Raw genomic sequence first — 20,159 nt, 5'->3', positions numbered from 1 at the left:
CTCACTCACCTGGTTATTTTGATCCCTTTGCTCTATAGAAATCACCGCCCAATGCCAGCCACCCTCCTAAGGTCAAGGTGAAGAGTTCTCCTTTGATTGAAAAGCTTCAGGTAAGCACAGAACACATTGCCCACAGCTACCTTTTGTGCAGCTCTGGCTCTCATCTGAAATGTGTGTGTCTGCCATGACTCCTGGGGTAGCCCTGAGTGTCCTGGGTGGTTGGCCCCTGAGAATTGTCTAGTGACTAAGGGTTGAGGGCCTCACAGCTCTCAACAGGGGCAGGAATAACACCCAGTGGCTGATGGGCCAATGGATAGCTCATGCGCTGTAAGGGGAAGGAATGTTATGGTTTCCGGAAACGTTCCAGAAACAGCCCAGCTCTCTTCCCCAGAGCCTAATTACTGCTCCGAACCATCTCAGCCCCACACAGCTGCTGCCCGTTGCACTGCAATGGCCAAATGCCTTGCTTACAGCACAGGCTACCCTGCATCTCCATCAGTCACCCTGGTGCCCACAGCCCCCTTCCGTCTGGGACCATGGCAGGCCTGGAGTGTCCATGAGGCAAAAGACTCTGCCTGGAGCTCACAATCTTGTTGGGGACACAAGGTGTTCAGTCCAGTAGAAGGAAAGATACACAAACATAAACAGCCGGGATCTCGCCTGCAGGTGTGGGCCCCACTCCTGCTCTGCAATCCAGGGCTCCCTGGCCTTGGCGTTGTTGGAGCTGGGTCACTCTGTTGCTGGGGGTAGGAGTAAAGGCAGGGGGGCTGTCTGTGCATCCACTCAGCAGCAGCCCTGGTCCCTACCCTGCAGATCCAGGAGAACTCTGTGGGATCTCCCTGGACGTTTAGTTCCTCCTGAGATGCCCTGCTCTGCCCCAGGTGCAGAGAGGACAGAGGGGCCGCAGACCACCCATGCACATAACAGAGGCCTCTGGGAAGGGCCCTGGGACTCTGGCATGCCTTCTGGCTGCCAGCTGAGGGCTACAGCCTGGCATCCCCCCTTCCCTCCTCACCCCAGCACAACACAGAGAGAGCTCCCCTAACCCTATCCCAGCGCCAGAACTGGCTTCCCAGTGTTCCATATCCCATAGTGTTGGGCTCGTGCCCTGTGCCAGTCATCTGTAAGTCTTCTTGGAAACACAGCCACTTGAGCATGAGGTTTGGGTGCCTAACTCTTTTCATCTTTTCAAGAATAGAAGCATAAGTCAGCCAAACACCAAAGGAACCTGGCTTTGTTAACAATTTGCTGTGGGGCATGTGGGGCACGGCCGGGGTAGGGAAGGAAATGAGAAATCTGTCATTGGCTAGATTTTGTTTTTTGCTCTAAATAGTCTGTTGGATGTGTTATAACCCGTGATTTTCCTTTGCTAGAGTAGTCTGTCGGTTCAAGTTCACATGTGAAGCAGAATGGGCCAGACCCATCTTCCTAGCACACGGTCTTACGGTGGAGACTCGCCTGTCTGATGCTTCCACAATGGGGGCCGCCTGTGCCAGCCACAGAAAGCCCAGCGGGATGCCCTTGGAGACCCCCCAAGACACCAAGAGCCTGACCAGCTGTGGGCGGGCCAGACCCTTGCTTTCCTCCTCACCACGTGCTGTTTTCTGACATGCCTGGGCACACGGCCTTGTGCCTGACTTGTATATTTCACAGGTTGAATTCTTACAGTGACCTGTTTCTGTTTAAATGATCCTAATCGGCTCTCTTCTCGGATCGAGAATTGAGCAATACTTCATTCCACGGAACAGGAGCAGTGTCCCTGACTGAGCCTTGTCTGTCTCGTAGATCCTCTCCTCAGATCACAATAAAAGAAAAACCTAATACCTTCCACAGCCTGCCTAATGGTTTATGGTCCGCATGTCCAAAAGTGTACGGGGGAGTTCTGGGGACCCAAAGTTGGCTGGAGGAAGGCAGAGGTGTGAGTGCGGGCTGTGAGGCAAGGAGCTGCAGGATAAAGTGACCAGAACCAGATGAAACAGACTCAGGAAGTCAGGATAAGAATCCGAGACTCAGAGAGGCTGTTGGACTTGCCAGAGGCCACACAGCCTCTGTTACATGAGTGGTCCAACATCTGAGCCAAGAGGAGCCAGCTTTAGCGGTCCCTCAGGGTCTGACACCGGGACCTGTACCACCGCCACAGGACACTGCTGCGCAGACTAGAAAATGCAGAGGGCAGGAGGGGAGGCACACCCCTAGATGGCGCTAAAGAATGTCCAGGATGCTGCCGCCCAAGGCCTCCAGGGACACCTTCTGCCCGGTGATAATGGGGTGGGATCAGGAACCCAGCCTCCCAAACTCAGGACTCCCCCAGGCTTCGGTCACTCTAGGCTAACTCTCCCCTTTGGCTGCCCTTAGGTGTGTTTGCACGGGGTCCGACTTGCCCTGCAGTGTCTCAAATGGTAGCAAAGACTGAATTCTTCTGCCATCTTCCTTTCTAAGAACCTGCACCCTGGGGTCTTAAGGGACACACAAACACACTGTGTGTGACCCTCAGGGCACTACACTGATGTGGGCAGGGAGGATAAGCCTGAACAGGCAAGGTTGTTGCAAAGGGAACAAATGGCATGTGTGCAGCAAGTACTGGGTCCCCAAGAGGTGATGGCTTCCTTTAAGTTCCTGGGCTGCAGGTGCTGCTCTGGCCACTTTGCAAGTTGAGATCATTTCAGGGCATCTTCCTGGATCCACATCAATACTCCCTGAGCTTTCTGGAGATCAGCCTCTGGGGAGGCAGGCTGCAGGAGAGGGACCGAGGAGGCAGTGCTTCCAGGAGCGTGACATGATGTGGTAACGGAGAACCGGCGGAGAAATCACACGAAAAGCCTCACGGAAGCCAGCATCCACCAGACATGTGGCCAGGTAACCATCGAGCTCCTCACCCTGCTCTGGTCGTTTCTCTACAGGCCAATTTAACCTTTGACCCAGCGGCTCTGCTGCCTGGAGCGTCGCCCAAGAGTCCCGGACTCAAGGCCGTGGTGTCACCGTTTCACAGCCCTCCTTCCACCCCCAGCAGTCCTGGCGTGCGGTCTCGGGGCAGCGAGGCAGAGGAGGTCCCTGTTAGCTTCGACCAGCCTCCTGAAGGCAGTCACCTGCCCTGCTACAATAAGGTGCGTTGTAGGCTCCAGTGCTGGCTTGTGGAAAGGGGAGGACTGCCAGTTTTTCTTTCCCCTTCTTCTCGGAGAAAGGGGCAGCTAATGCGCAGTCCCAGTCAGAGCCGGCTTCCCCACAAAAAAAAAAAAAAATGAGGCTTCTCATCTCCTTTGCAAACGATGCTGGGGCCTGCTTCTCCCATCTCTTCCCCTCCATCTGTGCCATCAGCTCTAGCACCACGTTTAGCCTCTGTCTTTCTTGGCGAAAGGGGAGGGAGATGCAGACTGCTAGGAGAGGAGAAATGGCGCATGCTGCAAACCAAAGCTGAAGATCCCGCCCACGGTTCACCTGGAAAGGCAGGCAGGGCCCTGAGGACACCACCAGATGGTCCTCTGTGGTGCAATGGGAAGTGCCCCAGGATGGGCTCCAGCCTAAGCGAGGGTCTCTGTGCAGACAAAAAGCAGTAGGGCTCATTTCTGCGGAGACTACCCTGATCCTTGGTGTAAACCTTTTCAGCAGATCCCTGGACCCACTACTGGGAGGAGTTAAAATCAGCATCATATGATGTGGTCCAAACCGGTCGGCAGCACCTGTGGGCTAGAGCCAGGCCAGGGCTGAGACAGTCAAGGGACAGGGTCTTGTGACTTCAGAATGGAGGTCTTCTAGGTCATTCCAGGAAATGTATGCAGAAAAAAAAGAATGTTTAAAAACAGAGAGGGCCCCAAGAGTACTAGTGATACTGGAGTGAGCTTGAGCTTACTGCCTGGGGCCAGAGCAGAGGTCCTCCCTGTGGTGATGAGCGGAGGTGATGGACACCTCGAAGGCAGACACGAGGCAGCAGGCAGCACAGTGTCATGTCCCTTCAGTGTGCTCGGAGGCCTGCACTGAGTTCCAGCTTTTAGTCTGTCTAGGTGGGTGGCACCAGGGGAGTCTGGAGTATGCATGTGTGAAGTGACATTCTGTGGCAAGTGGTCTGAGTGCTTCCTCTGTGAGAATAGCACGGAGGCTCTGAGCTGGCAGAGGCATGGGCGCACGCTCAGGAGCATCTGATCCATGAGTCCTAGAAGGCTATCTCCCCCCAGCCTCCCAGGAGGGAGGCAGGGCAAGAACAGAATGTCCTTGGAGGCTTCAGTCTTCTGACTGCAGCAAAGGAGCAGACAAAACCGTTTGGAAACCTGCTGGTCATGAGGGCCAGGGCCTTTGATGTCTGCAATGCTAACCTGCTGGTGGTCTTAGGAAAAAAAAAAAGAAGAAGAAGAAGAAGATCTGGGAAGTGCTAACATATCAATGTCCTCTCCCAACCTCTGGGATTTTCTAGGCTGGAAGCATCCCAAAGGGCCGCTCAGCAGGAAAATAAGATTGAAACAAATGTTGTATACATATACATTTTAGAAGGACACAGTGTTACAGTTGAGTTGGGCTTCTGACACAGATCCTGAATTGCATTTTTCAGCAGGTGTCATGAGCCAGGAAAAGCCTTGTTTCTGGGAGTCAGGAGTCACTTTCTGGAAGCCCTCCTGGGGTGCCCTAAAGAATAGTGTCTGATATTGGTGGAGCTGAACGCTTTTCAGTAAGCCAAATTTTTAAGAGTGGGAAGGACTGAGTTGGTACCAAAAAGGAAGCTGAACCAGCTAGTTATCTAACTTGTCACCGAAGAGGTCCCCTTACTAGGGTCAAGGGTGTCAGCTGGCCTCTTGCCCTCTGTTCTGTTGGGCGCATCTTGGTCAAGGCATCATTTTCCAGATGTGAGAACATGAGCCGTACAAAACATAGATGGCTCTTATTCAGCTTGTAATTTAGGAGGACACCTGTTAGATGGTCAAAGAGCATGTGAAGAATTGATATTTATAGGCCATTTTTTACCTGCTCTTATAAAATTGCTAAGTTAGACACCAAACAGGTCAATGTTTTATTAGGACAGTAAAAGCTTTTGAAGATTTTTCCATTTATTTCTTTTCAGTTTATTTGTAAGGGATCAAATCAGAGACAGACTAGTAGAGTTTCCATTTATTGGTTCACTCTTCAAATGCCTGCAAGAGCTGGGGCTTGTGACTCGGTAAAGCTAAAAGCTGGAACTCAGTGCAGGCCTCTGACGAGGGTAGCCATGACCTAGCTACTAGGGCCAGCACCTGCCGCCTCCCAGGAAGCTGGGATTGGAAGCAGAGTCAGGATTCAAATCCAGACAAACTGATGGGAGGATGTTGGGCATCACCGTGTCAAACAGCAGGTCCCTCTCAGAGCCCTTCATTTTCCTGTAGGTGTGGGGAACCATCTGTACCTCCCTGAGGTCCCGGGCACACCATGGTTTCACATTGTCTCTACCCAGGCCCATGATAAGTAGCAGTGACGTTCCCCTAAGAAGCAGCCCATCGTGGGGCTTGTGAAGCAGTGCTTAGCTGGGTGTCATTTTCCTGAATGCCTTCTTCCAGGTGCGGACGAGGGGCTCAATCAAGAGGCGCCCTCCCTCCAGGCGGTTCCGAAGATCCCAGTCGGACTGCGGTGACCTGGGGGACCTCAGGGGCACAAACACAACTCAGGAGAATGGCGCCAAGGAAGAGAATGGAGATGAGGTGTTTCTGGCCAAGAGCCGAGTCCCGGGGACCCCACTGTGCAGCGGGGGAGCTGCAGGAGAGGGAGGGCAGGCACCCCTGGGGCCTGGGGACAAGCCCCCTCTGAGGAGGACACGCAGCGAGGCGGAGAAGCAGGAGGAGCGGCCCGGGGCCAGGGAGGAGGAAGACCCACACTGCGAGAGGGCTGTGCAGAATTCAGAAGGGGGGACCCCCGAACCCTCACAGGCCTCCAGCCCAGAGGCAGAGAGCGGCCATGCCAATCCCAAGGAGACAAAGCCAGCAGAAGAGCAAACAGAAGGAAAGGGGGAGCAGACAGGATGTGCAGAGGCCAAACCTGGACTGCAGAGCCCAGACTCCAAGAAGCCAGAGGAGGGGGCAGCTGTGGGGGACCAGGTCCCCCAAAGTCCACCTGCAGGCATGGAAGACAGCGACACCTCCAAGCAGGATAAAAACCAGGAGAAGCAAGCGGAAGAGGCACTCCCCGAGCCTGGCTGCAGCCCCAGAAACAGCCACACCCCACTGGAGAACAATGAGGTCCACAACAGCGAGCCAGCCGACCCCAAGGAAAAGGTAGGTGGCCGGGCTTGTTCACGTGGGGAGGTCCATGCCCTGCTCCTTTCAGCGCCATCCCAGATCAGTTTAGAGCATGGAGACAAAGACATGAAGTTTCTACCTCGTGAGACTGCACTGGGACAGCCAGTCAGGGTGGGGGGACCAAAGGACAAGAATGAGCAGTGCATCTCGGGCTGCTTGCAGCTTTATGCTGCCTTGTGCTGCCCTGAGCTGCCCAGGAGTGCTGGGTGCAATGGAGTGATGGCACTTCGACTCTGTGGCTGAGGCCTGCTGAGTGCAGGAGTCCAGCAGGAGGGACCCTCCTGACCTGTCATGGGCCGTCAGCAATTCCTTGGTGTGCATTAGCAAGGCAGAAGGGGACAGGAGCCTCTCCTAGGAAGCCAGAAGCACAGTGGAGGGTGAAACCACTTGTTTGTAGACAGCAGGTGCAAGTTGGGGACACCTCTAGGCAAAGGTGAATATTTGGGTCTTTAGAGAGAGATGCTTTAAGAGACACCCCAGAAAGTCTTGGTGTCTCATCCCCAAGTCCTCGGCCCCACAGCTCATTAACTCAGTCAGATCGGGTCCTTGCTTTCCCTTGTTAGTGCTTTCATTCACCCACCCAAGCCGCCATCAGCTGCCTGCCCCCCAGCTCCTTATTTGGTCTCCTGCTTCCTCTTTGATTCTTTTCCTTGCCTGTGCAACCCTTTTCTGCCCATGGCTTTGAATCATTTGCTCTCTTCAAAAACTACCCAGCTCTCTGTGCTAGCGTTGCTCTGACAGCGCCCACAGACTCAGTGGCTTAACATGATAGAACTATCCCTTCCCATGGTCCCAGAGGCCAGGACTCCCAACCTGGAGAAGCCTGCAGAGTTGGCTCTCCTACAGGTCCCAGTTGCGTGGAATGACTTGACCCTGAGACTGGCCCCCACCGTCCGACTCAGGATCACCTTGAATGCCAGGAATGCCTGTTTATCCAGCACTATTATGAATCTCCTAGGTCTTGGCCTCCTTAGGACCCACTTTGCCTAAGTAAGCTTAATGACCTTCAGGTTGCAATCCGTCCGTGGAGGTATTTATCCACAGTGTGTCCACTTACAGCTGCATCTGCCAGTCCCTGATCCTGCACTCCCCACACCCACCTTGAACTGTTCGTTCTCTCTCTCCTCATGCTCTCTGTTTCTGTCTCTCTCTCTGCTCCCTTCTGTCTCCACAGCCACCTCCCTTGCTGAAATAAAGACGCCTTGTGTGGCTCACTTGTTGTATTTGGCATCTTGGGTGTGTGGAGAGGCCGTCTCTCTGCTTGAAGTTCTGGCGAACTTCACCTGCAATTCTTGGAGTCCCTTGTGGTCTCTTCCAGCTGCAGGTGGTTGTCAATCTCCTCGGCACTGAGTGACCTCAGACACCTCACTCCCACCTCTGTCACCCACTGGCCTTCTGCTGTCTGTGTCTCCAGGCCCTGCCCACTCTGGCAGATACTCTTTCCCCTTAGTTCACTTTGTCATCGTGGCATATTGCTGCTGCTGGAAATTCTCATTTATCTGAAAGGCAGAGTGTCAGAGAGAGATGAGAGAGAGGATTCTCATCTGTCTGTTGCTTCACTCCCCCAAATGACCAGAACAGCCAGAACTGGGCCAGGCGGAAGCCTAGAGACAGGGCTACACATGGGTGTCCTACAAGGATGGCAGGAGCCCAGGTTGAGCCATCTTCTGCTGCCTTCACAGGAGCATTAGCAGGGAGCTGGATCAGAAGCAGAGCCGATGGGACTCAGCTAGTGCCCTGAGAAACTCCTACTGACAAGTAGCACTTTAGGCTACTCTGCCACAATGCCTGTCCCCTCTTGCTCATTTTTTTTAAATTACTTCTTTTTAAAAAAGAATTATTTATTTTTATTAGAAATTCAGATATACAGAGAAGAGGAGAGGAAGATCTTCCATCCAATGATTCACTCCCCAGGCGGCCGCAATGACTGGAGCTGAGCCAATCTGAAGCAAGGAGCCTCTTCCAGGTCTCCCAAGCAGGTGCAGGGTCCCAAGGCTTTGGGCCGTCCCCGACTGCTTTCCCAGGCCACAGGCAGGGAGCTGGATGGAAAGCAGGGCTGCCAGGATTAGAGCCAGTGCCCATATGGGATCCTGGTGTGCAAGGACTTTAGCCACTATGCTATCACACCAGGCCTTTAATTCCGTCTTTTACTCTTTCCTCCAGTGCATTTTCAGTGTGTACTGCACAATTTGGAACATAGTGGGTGCTTTAAAATATATTTTGTGTGTGAATGAAAGAAGTGTGAAAGTGAAAACTGCCTGACCCAAGGAAAGTAATCGCTAATGATCCAGCCATAGGTATTAGTGGGATGGAACACTCCCGAGGAGTAAGTGCCAAAGACTCCCAGCATGCATCTGACACTGCTGTGATTGCACTGTCGGGCAAGGATGTTTCCAATATTTCTGTGACATCTTTCGCTGTAAGGGACCAGTCCTTAGATTCAGAATCTTCTGGGATTTAGAGTGTCCATTCAGTTTCCAAGAGGCCAAAACATGGCCCAAGTCCTTCATCCTTTTTGAGGATGAAGCCATTGAGCCTGTATCGTCTCCTGCCTATGGTCCCCACATCCGTCAATCCCCAATACGTTACTAACTCCACAACTCTCCCCTTTTTTCCCTTTTTATCCATCCCTGGGACACACAGCTGGTACCAGGGAACCCAACCTTCCTAATTTCCAGCTGGAGGACAGAAACTTTCCAGGGTCACAGAGCTCAGTCAGGGTTGACAGGTGGAGCACCTGCTGTAAGTATCCGAATCAGACACTTTCACTGCAGCTGTGCAGCAGCCTTCCTTCACAAGGCGGGGCCGGTGCCTCCAGGTCTTTTGCTCCTCACAGGCTGCTCAAGATTAGAATCAAAATGCCTCAGGCATTAACGTGAAAGTATTCCCTGGGAGAACCAGTCCCCAGTATGGCCCTCAAGGCCTCCCCCCAGGTAGCCACGCCTCTCTGTCAGTACTTTCCTGGGTGCAGCAGAGGCAGTACTGAACTGTTTTCTGGTTCCCCAAGCAAAACTCCAAGGCATGCCCCAATTGTTAGACTGAAGGCTAGGATAAACTAGGACGGTGGCATTCAGGCTCTTCATATTTATCCTGCCACTATGCAAGACAGGACGTATCCGAAGGTGAACCTGGGGCATAGATAAATAATTAAGTAACAACATAACAGAAGAATAAAAAGGGTGCTACTGTGTCCGGTGTTGTGGCCTAGCAGCTAAAGTCCTCGCCTTGAATGTACCAGGATCCCATATGGGCGCCGGTTCTAATCCTGGCAGCCCCACTTCCCATCCAGCTCCCTGCTTGTGGCCTGGGAAAGCAGTTGAGGATGACCCAAAGCCTTGGGACCCTGCACCCGTGTGGGAGACCTGGAGGAAGTTCCTGGCTCCTGGCTTCGGATTGGCACAGCTCTGACCATTGCGGTCACTTGAGAAGTGAACCAGAGGATGGAAGATCTTCCTCTCTGTCTCTCCTCTCTATATATCTGACTGCAATAAAAATAAATAAATATTTAAAAAGCAAAACAAAACAAAAAAAAAAACCTTTTTTTTTAAAGGTGCTACTCTCCAATGGTACAGTGTGAGGCAGAGGCGGGATTAAGCTGTTCTTTAAGAGAAAGCACGGGATGGTTTTTAAACTAAGCCAAATTTACCAGATGTATGCACCAGCAATACTCCCCAGCAATGTATGACCCAGCGCTGAAATGGCAAAGGCAAACATCCAAAGCCGTGCTCAGTACAGGCTCCAGTGCTGACTTCCCCATTGCCTGGGGCAAAGGCTCCGCCCACATCATTCTCTTTAGTTTGTCAGCAGGACAAGTCCTTTTCTGCCTCGGCTGATGAGACTCTGAGAGTCCTCCACCTGCCTAAGGCTTGGCATTGCTGGCTTCCTGCATCCCAGTGGATGACTAAGACTCAGTTCTCATTCCTTCTAGCTTCTCTCAGGGTCATGCTGCCCTGCATTCCTACTACCACCTGCCCTGGATCCCTTCACCATCCACCCCCGAGTCCTCCATCCCTGACGTGCCTCTGCAACTCCCTTCTAATAATTCCTGGCCCCCAGGCCCACCCCACATATCAGCACCGAATTCTTCTGGAAATACCGTTTTGCTCTTGACTCTCCCCCTGCAAACCCTACGATGTTTGTCCACTTAGGATGGAGTTCACACTGCCCTACATGCCGAGCCTCTTGTCAGGGTCCCTAACTTGTACTGCCTCCCTAAAGCTCCCTTACTGCAGCTTAGAGCTTGACCATCTGCTGCACTCAGCAACCCACACACCTGTTCTAGAACACACCTGCTCCCTGTTCTTTCTACTAGAGTCGCCTGCACTGCCTAGTGCAATTGCTCACAGCCCCTGCACTCAACGACCTCTGAAATTCTCTCTCAGCCTCTCTCACTCCTCCTCCACAGCCTTCCCTGGGTTGCCCCCAAGGACAGAAGCCCCCAGCCCCACAAATGGCTGCTTCCACTCAGGCTGTCATCCGCCATGACAGGGCACATCCCATACCACCATGCGCTGTGGATTCAGTCGAGCCCTCAGCCATTTCTCAGCTGCAGGACTGACAGAGATAAGGCCTGAATCCTGGCACAGCCTCTAGCACAGAAGCAGCCAAAATATTAGCATAGCTCTTAAGCAAGAGCTGGACAAATTGTCCTTCTGCTGTCTCCTGTTTCAACCCTGTCTGCTCTTTTCTACTTTCATTGCTGCTGGGAAAAAAAAAAAAATCTTGAGCAGCTTTTTGCGGAAGATGAAATTGCAGGGATGTGTGAGTGGGTCGGAGACCAAGGCAGGGAGGACAGAGAAAGCCAGCCATGAAGGAAGATGTAGTATCACTTGAGGGCTCCGGCAGTGTTCCCAGGGTTTAGATCCTGGCTCGACCACTTACAAGCTTTGTGACCTGAGAGAAGTCACTTAACCTCTCTGTGCCTTTATTGCCCAACAAGAGTTAGCAGCTAAATACCTAGCTCAAGGGCCCAGTACAATGGCTCTACTGGCTCATCTTCCCCTTGCAAGCCCTGGGATCCCATACAGACTCCAGTTCAGTGTCCCAGCTGCTCCTCTTCCAATCCAGCTCTCTGCTTGTGGTCTGGGAAAGCAGTAAAAGATGGTCAAAATCCCTGGGACTCTGCACTGGTATGGGAGACCTGGAAGAAGCTCCTGGCTCCTGGCTCTGGGTCAGCTCAGCTCTGACCATTGAGGTTATATGGGGAGTGAACCAGTGGATGGAAGATCTATCTCTTCTTCTCTCTGTAAATCTATCTTTCCAATAAAAATAAATAAATGTTAAAAAAAAAAAAAAAAGTTAACCTAGCTCACATAGCCTGAGGATGAAATGAGCATGTAAAACACTATGACGGGCACTTAATTATTGTTACCATGGTTACTACTCTAATTCCTACCCTCTGTCCTGAGTGTCAGGATCCCCCAAACCTCGTGCTGATTCCCTCTTCCTTTCTCTGTTCCCAGGGTGATGCCCTGGGCCTGGATACTAAGATGTGAAGAACTCCCGATGCCCGAGAAATGAAGCTGCCCGGGATGTGCCTTTGCCAGCATCTGCAGCAATGATAACAGTGGCAGGATAGGGCCTGTCTGGATTCCCCAGGGACCCAGGATAGATTACTTCCTGCCTCTGACTGCTCAAATGGAGGGCGGAGAACTTTACCCAGCCTGACTCTTTATCATTTGATGGATTGGTCTGGAAAAAAAAGAAGAAGAAGAAGAAGAAAAACTTATTTAAAACAATAGACTGTGATCACCCCACCCCCAGGGACACTGGGCAGCCTGCAGGAGCCTGGAGACCGACCACGGTGCCCTCTCCCTCTAGCTAACCTCTAACGGAGCTCGGATTGAGCAGTCCAGGTTTTGCTTGTGTAGTTACTAGCTGCTTTGCTGTCCTAAGACTTCTGTGGTTCTCACATAGAAATAAAAACCGAATCAGAAAGAAGATAAGGGAACAGTGCTGAAAATACAGATCCTGGGTGTTGTAGGAGTCCTGCAATGGGCATCCAGAGTCCAGTGAGAACCTTTCAGGTAGATCTCAGTGTGAATTGGGCAGCTGCTGTTTAAACCGCTGAGCTAGAAGAGATGAGTGAGGAAACAAGCCTAAGTGTGCGCCCCACCTACAGGAGGAGGCTTGGGTTGAGGATGGCCACAGGAGGTGACAGCTCAGCTCGACCGCTTTGCCAGCCCAGAGGAGCCTTGAAAAGCATCCGTCAGAGGCAGACAAGTCTAGGTCTCTTGCTCTGCCCTGCACTCTACCATTCTGAAGACATAGCAGCAACACCCACTCCCTGCCAGCTCTCTGAATTCCCTTGCATAGTGAATTGGGTCCTTCCAGGTTGGACTTGAATGTGGATTAAATAAATGTTTACTGGCAGACACCTGGAGCACCAGGAAAACAGCCTTCCGAGCTCAGCCGGGAAGCGTTCCTTGGATGGAAGCCCAGGTTCTTTGACTCAGGGAGACCGGATGGAAGTCTTTGGTCTGTTCTCACTGGGTAGCTCTTGCTTTAATGTTCTGTTGGGAGAGTGTAGGAGGTTTTTCAAGGCACAGGCTAGCCACTCCTTGACTTACACCTTTTCCTGTCTCCACCCCTTCCTGCTGAAAGATGTTAATGCAAATCAATGCTTAATTGTTAGGGTAGGTCCTTATTCTGACTTTCAACGTGCTAAGTTGGTGATGGTTAGGCAGTAAACTATCCTGACTTCAGAAAACAGTCTACCAGACAGAAAAGGCCTTATGTCACTACTGGTACCTCGATATATATATATATTTTTTTTTCATTGTACTTACAGTTTTTCTAACTACAAAGTAGTGTGGATATTTGGGATATATGTATATTTTTTTCAAAGCAATTTTTAAGTAGATTGTAACTTGTATCTGATTTGTAACTTGGTTGACATGAATGCTGTCATGGCTATCATAAACTTTGGATTTGTGGCAGAATTTAGCAGATGTGTAGAGTTAATTTGCAATCTATATACCGTCTATCAGCAGATACGTACCCCCCCCCCAGATAACATGTGGTTTATTTGTACATATATTGGGTTCTTAGGAAAACACAGATATATGAGTGCTCACAGACACACACACACACATCTGAGCAAGTTTTTGCATATATGTGCCTGACTGTGAGTTTGCGGTGTGAACAACCACTTTGCTTTTCTTGAGAAAGGCATGCAACAGAAAGTGGGCAATATAGAAATGCAAATAGATCTGCGTTTGTCTTTTGCAGGAACTCAACATGCTAGCAATAAAACAGTGATGCCCCCAGAGATACTTGGCACTGTTCAAATACCTTCATCTCTAATCCCTTGCTGGTTACATTAATTGGTTGATTATGCAAAAGAGCAGAGGCCCATTCCTGGGGCTCTAGGAAGCAAAGGGCTCTTGGAAGAGGATGCGTGAAGTGCAGGGAATGATCTGCCAGGTACTTTGGTCCAGATTGCCAAGGCTCCACTTTCCCCCAGCTGCTGTGATAAAGCAATGCACTTGCATGGTTGATTTGGAGTTAAAGAACCTTATCTGTGTATTGGGTGGCACAAAGGCATTCCTGGGTTAGGTAGGCTTCGCCCTTGTACAACAGCAACCACATAAAAACACAGACTCAGTTTCCCCTTCTCTGTGTGCTCTGACTTGCATCTCAAACCACATTCTCCCTTTCCCAGGAGAAGGAGCAGGCAACTAACCTGCGTCTTCACAGGACAGGGCCAAGATCTAACTGTGATGTGGTCTCAGCGGCAGGTGGAACCAGGTAACCTGGCAACTGCGAGAAGCCACAGGGACCTAACATTGCACACTGCTTACACAGGTCACTCAAACAAAGCCCAGCTTGCTGCAGGGTTTGCTCCATGACTGGCTGACTAAACCCTTGTAAACATGGGTGTACATCAAGTAAAGCAATGAGTGAGTGGAAAGGCAGACAGTTTATTGACTTCTGACTAGGGATTCGTGATTAGGCAAAAGTTTACTACAGCTAAAAAAAACACACATGGACATTCTCTGCTGATAACAGGAACCCAGTTCAAATGGGCTGATGGGGAAAAACACACACGCACACAAATAACAAGACAGAACAAGGGCCCATTGTGGCACAGCCGTTTAAGCTGTGCCTGTAATACCAGAATCCCATATAAATGCCAGTTCAAGCCCTAGCTGCTTTACTTCCAATCCAGCTCTCTGCTAATGTGCCTGGGAAGTCAGTAGAGGATGGCTTAGGTGCTTGGGACCCTGTACCCAGATGGGACCCCAAAGCTCCTGGCTCCTGACCCCAGACTGGTCCAGCTCTGGCCATTGGAACCATTTGGGAAGTGAACCAACAGATGGAAGATCTCTCTCTGTGTGATTCTCTCTCTCCCATTGTAACTCTGCCTTTCAAATACATTTTTAAATCTTAAAAGTAAATAAATGAATCAGGTAAAAATAGGATGAACAGACTGTCTCCCACGATGTCTGATGGGATGGCTTATGAAGCTGCCAAGAGCACTAAGTTCACATCCTACCGAAATGAAACGGGACTAGAGTTCATAAGACAATCAATCTCACTGCTTTATGACATGAGGCAATGCTATGTCCTTCACCACCAAGAGGGCACAGCTGGTATCTGTATTGCTCTTCACGGTGCCTCATGCCATCTGTGGAAGGAACACAAGAAGTATTTGGCATCTGTTGTCCTTCCACCCAAGATAAAAACACTCCAGAGAGAGCTTCTGTTTTAAGACTCTTGTCATCCACTCCTCAGTAGGAGTTGATTTTTAAGCTCTCTCCAGAAGAGTTTACAAACGAAGAGCAAAGGAGCCAGCATGCTAGCTCAACTGACTAAATCCTCCACCTGTACGCACGAGTTCGTGTCCCAGCTGCTCCATTTCTCATCCAGCCTTTTGCTTATGGCCTGGTAAAGCAGCATAGGTTGGCTCAAATCTCTTGGCTCCTGGCTTCAGATTAGCTCAGCTCCAACTGTTGCAGCCATTCAGGGAGTAAACCAGCGAATGGGAGATCTTCCTCTCTGTTTATCTCTGTAAATCTGCCCTTCCAATAAAAATAAATCTTGAAGAAGGAGGAGGGGGAAGAAAAGGAGAAAGAAGAAGAGAACATGCAGAGGGCCCGGCGCGGTGGCACAGTGGTTAAGGTTCTCACCTTGAACGCCCAGGATCCCATATTGGTGCCAGTTCTAGTCCCGGCAGCCCCGCTTCCCTTCCAGTTCCCTGCCTGTGGCCCGGGAAAGCAGTCGAGGACGGCCCAAAGCTTTGGGACCCTGCACCCGCGTGGGAGACCCAGAAGAGGCTCCTGGCTTCGGATCGGCATAGCATGGGCCGTTGCGCTCACTTGGGGAGTGAATCATCGGATGGAAGATCTTCCTCTCTGTCTCTCCTCTCTGTATATCTGCCTTTCCAATAAAAAAATAAAATAAATCTTTAAAAAAAGAGAGAGAGAATATGCAGAAAACCCTAGGTAAGAGACTGCTTTTCCAACTTTCTGTATTGTCTCAGATAGCCTGGTCTCAGAGGGGGCTCAGTAAAGGCCTGAGTGGTGGATATGGAGACAGGGCCTCCATTCCAGCTTTGCTCTGCCAGTCCCAGGGGGGAGCTGCAGGAACTCCAGAGAAACCCCACCGTGGCCACAGGGGTACAAAACAGGTTCTTTGAAATTTCCCCAAGAAACAGGACATGATGAATGTGCTAAATGCCTCACAGCTCAGAGGGAATCAAAAGTAAGAGCAGGGTCCTGTGTGGTAGCCTGGTGGCTAAAGTCCTCACCTTGCATGTACCCGGGATCCCATATGGGCGCTGGTTCTGATATTGGCAGCCCCGCTTCCCATCCAGCTCCCTGCTTGTGGCCTGGGCAAGCAGTTGAGGATGGCCCATTGCCTTGGGACCATGCACCTGTGTGGGCGATCAGAAAGAAGCTCCTAACTCCTGGCTCCTGGCTTAGGACTTGCTCAGCTCTGCCATTGAGTCCACTCGGGGAGTGAACCAGCAGATGAAAGATCTTCCTCTCTGTCTCTCCTTCTCTCTGTAAAATCTGACTTTGCAATAATAATAATAATAAATAAATAAATAAATAAATAAATAAAAGCAAAGACACTTGGGACATCCCCTACCCCTCATTCCCAAACATAGACAGGTGTTGGGAGGGTCCCTGTGGGAGCTGGAAGAGCTGGTCATGACACAGCCAGGGAGATGCTGTGAGAAAACTGGAGGTAGATGGCAGAGGTCAAGACAGGCTAGGGTTTTCCCAGCACCACCTCCCGGTCCTGCTGTAACTGGTGACTCTGATAAGTAATCTCAGAAAATTACCCTACTTGGACAAACCGACAAGAGTCAGTTATCACCGTCATAAACTGCTTCAGTTTTGGATGATGAGTAAACCGAATTGCACTTTAACCATCATTCAAGAACAAGATTCTAGAACGATAACATAGTTGGCCGTCAAAGAATGGGTATTGCCAAGGGGGAATACCAGAGGTATTCCCCTTTAAAAAAAAGAGAACAGGACCCCTGCACTGTCTACCAGAGAAGTCCTGCAAGGTGGTGGTGGGTGGTGCCAGAACACATCCACATCACAGCTCCACCTAGCCTCTCAGCAGGGATGCAAAGGGCCTGATTAGTGGCCTCTGGGAGCACAGGGGCTAGGGAAGCTTCTCTGCTCATTCTGTTAGCTTCTGTATTTGCAAGGCAGGAATTACACAGAGATGGAGAAAGATCCTTCCCTTGGCTAGTTCACTCCCCAGATGGTCGCAATGCCTGGGGCTTGGGCCTGGGTCTGGGCCAAGTCCAAGCCAAGAACCAGGAACTTCATCCAGCTCTCCCACTTGGACACATGGTAGCCCTTGCAGGGCTATCGTTTGCTGCTTTCCCACGGGGCATTAGCAGGGAGCTGAGGCGGAAGTGGAGCATCCCATATGGGATGCCAGCAGCACAGGTTGCAGCTTAACATGCCCTGCCACATCCTGGGCCTTGACGTTTTTTTAAACAAATGTTATTATAAAAGTAATGCTCCTTTATTCTACAAAATGTATGGGGCCCAGAGGCACGGGCGCTATGATTGTGGTGCAGAGAGCTGAGCTGCCATTCTAATGCTGCATCCCTTAATACAGCAGCTGGATCCAGGTCCCTGCTAACACACCTGCAAAAGCAGGACAGGCCGGTCCAAGTGCCTAGATCTCTGCCACACATAGCAGACGTGGATGCAGTTGTAGGTTCCTGTGGCCTTGGCCTGATCTAGCCTTGGTCATTGTGGCCATTTGGGGATTTGGGAAAACGGGCCCAATGGGTCAGCAAACAGTCTCTCTCTCGGTTTCTCTCTCTCGGTCTCTCTCTCCCTCTGTCTCTCCCCTCCTTTATCACTTTTTCTAGTAAATAAATAATTATTTAATGTTAAAAACTTGTGTGGGGTCCGGTGCGGTGGCCTGGCAGCTAAAGTCCTTGCCTTGAACCATATGGGCACCGGTTCTAATCCCAGCACCCCCACTTTCCATCCAGCTCCCTGCTTGTGGCCTGGGAAAGCAGTCAAGGACGGCCCAAAGCCTTGGGACCCTGCACCCGCATGGGATACCTGGCAGAAATTCCTGGCTTAGGATCGGCTCAGCACTGGCCACTGCGGTCACTTGGGGAGTGAATCATCGGATGGAAGATCTTTCTGTCTCTCCTCCTCTCTGTATATCTGACTTTGCAATAAAAAAAAATAATAATAAAATAAATCTTAAAAAAAAGAAATAAAAATTGGGATCCTATTATGCATTCTTCTGTCTTACAGTCTCATGGGCATGTGTTCACAAATGATCATAGTTTAGTCATGGAAACTCTCCTCTCTGATATTGTGCTGTGGAGCTAACAGCATCTGGAGCAGGACTGTGTGTGAAACCAAAGGGTGGGGCCGGTGCAGTGGCACAGCACACTAATCCTCCGCCTGTGGTGCCAGCACCCCACCAAGGCACCCCACTAATGATCCTAATAACCTGGGAAAGCGAGTGCTTTGGTGCTGCACCCACGTGGGAGTCCTGGAAGGAGCTCCTGCCTTGAGCTTCAGACAGGCCAGCTCTAGCTAGAGTGACCTTCTGGGGAGTGAACCAGTAGATGGAAGATCTTTGTCTCTCTCTGTTCTTCCCTCTCTCTCAACAATTCTCTTAACTAAAACAGAGAAATCAGTCAACAAGCCAAAGGGTGATGAGATTCCAAGCTGGACATAAAGATGGTCTTACACAATCCCGAGCTTGCATTCCTATCCCTTCTATGACTCATGCATGCTCAAGTGAAGACTTGAATGGGAAAGAAAGAGCCTCAGGCAGCTGCAATAATTCATTAATGACGATGCTACAGAGAGACTGCAAAATTCAGAAGGAGACATGAGATTAAGACCGGAGCAAGGGTCACTGAGGGAAACCAGAGAGATAAGGATTTAAGCACAAACATAAGAACAAACACCTGCTGCCAAGGCGGGGATATGGGACCGAAATGCAAAAAAAAAAAGACGCAAATGCTCAGCTCCGTGTTTCTTCCCAGGCCAGGGCTACAGCAGTGGTGAAGCCAGCCCAGCAGGAGAAGCGGCCCAGGCTCTCTGCACACGGCCAGGGGCCAGGCCCGTGTGCCAGCTTAGCAAAATACCCACACGCTTAATTGTACCCTCACTTGCGAGGACTGACCCTGCCCACTCAAAGCCACGCCTGCAAGACTTCAACCTCCTGCCGGTCACAGCAGCAACACGCAATCAGAACCAAACATCTTATTCTAGGGTCACTCTCATTATCTCGCAATGAGTCATTATAATCTAAGTCTAATTCTGCAAATAGTAGTCTTTTCCATTTCACGCGCATGACCCCAGGTCAAGGTCATCATCTGTCCCCCTCCAACATGATTGGCTTTGATGTCAGCCAGCCCAGTGGAGTTGAGATGGAATCAGGGATTTCAGAGTGGAACCAAGAGTTTCTTCTTGCAGCCATTTGTATTTCACTTCCTAAAGCAGGCAGCCACTTTCTTTGGGGTACAGTTGCTTTGGGGATAACAGAAGAGCTCAGAGCGTGAGTCCTTCTCCTCGGACAAGGCAGACTCCGGAAAGTTAGCCTAAGCACAAAGCTCACAATATAAAATAAACCGAGTTCTAGATGCAAAGGGACTAATGAAACAATTGTCCCATCAAGGCGCTGTCGTCAGTCATCCATACCTGAGGTCTCGCCCCATACCTCCTCCTGCCCCCACGCGAGAGGGGACTGAGAAGCAGTGTCCACCTGTGCACCCGCCTTGCACGACCTCCTTTGCCAGCGTCAGCGCTCCCCAACCCTTAGCCGGGCTCCTCGCCTCTCGGAGCCTCGGTTTCCTAATCTGTATAATGGGGGCAACTTTAGTTTCTTAGGAGGTGATTGTTACACAGTAACAAATCAGATCACCATCAGCAAAGTTCTTCAAAAGCCTGCGTGAAACCAAGGACAATGCTTAGGGCCAATAATAATAATAATAACAACAGCTGATTTCCGCTCCTCGGAAGCCGGGGGTCGCACTCGCCCAGCGTCGGCCCCGACACCCCGGCAGCTCGCACTCCCGCGGCCGAGGGCTCCCGCGGGGCCCAAGGCGCCGCCCCGCGCCTTCCGCAGCCTGCCCGCCTCGCGAGTGGGCGGCCGTGGGACCCCGGGTTCCGGGCGCGCGTGGGAGCCTGCAGGCCGGCGCCTCCTGCGCTGTGTCTCCTGCAGCCCGAGAAAGGTCGCCGGGGTCGGCAGTGTGGCCGAGGCGGCGCCAGCCTGAAGGGAGACGTCGGAAACGCTCCACCCGAGAGCGGCTCGTTGGTCTAGGGGTATGATTCTCGCTTCGGGTGCGAGAGGTCCCGGGTTCAAATCCCGGACGAGCCCGAAGGTTTTATTTTGTTTCTTGCAGACACTATGCCTAGGCAGCATTAAAAAAAAAAATTCCCTCCCCCCCCTTGC

The 20,159-nt window shown here is 51.2% G+C and overlaps 1 protein-coding gene and 1 non-coding gene across 3 annotated transcripts in view; both read left to right on the top strand.

Moving 5' to 3' along the window:
* Nucleotides 1–13,196, top strand: part of RCSD1 (RCSD domain containing 1) — a 64,465-nt gene extending 51,269 nt beyond the window's left edge. For both annotated transcript variants that reach the window (XM_040987562.1, XM_040987563.1), the window contains 4 exons: nucleotides 39–110; nucleotides 2,901–3,104; nucleotides 5,517–6,227; nucleotides 11,714–13,196. In XM_040987562.1, coding sequence (XP_040843496.1) covers nucleotides 39–110; nucleotides 2,901–3,104; nucleotides 5,517–6,227; nucleotides 11,714–11,746 — 1,020 coding nt within the window. In that variant the 3' untranslated portion in view covers nucleotides 11,747–13,196. The remainder of the gene's footprint in view (nucleotides 1–38; nucleotides 111–2,900; nucleotides 3,105–5,516; nucleotides 6,228–11,713) is intronic.
* Nucleotides 13,197–20,012: 6,816 nt separating this feature from the next.
* TRNAP-CGG lies at nucleotides 20,013–20,084 on the top strand. Its single transcript has one exon. It is a non-coding gene; the product is annotated as a tRNA-Pro (tRNA).
* Nucleotides 20,085–20,159: the final 75 nt, after the last annotated feature.

Source organism: Ochotona curzoniae, unplaced genomic scaffold, assembly GCF_017591425.1.
Source record: "Ochotona curzoniae isolate NIBS_2020 unplaced genomic scaffold, NIBS_Ocur_1.0 contig_4754, whole genome shotgun sequence".
NCBI classification, from domain to species: Eukaryota; Metazoa; Chordata; class Mammalia; order Lagomorpha; family Ochotonidae; genus Ochotona; species Ochotona curzoniae.
The sequence above is the reverse complement of the archived record's forward strand: the minus strand, read 5'-3'. Positions and strand labels throughout refer to the sequence as shown.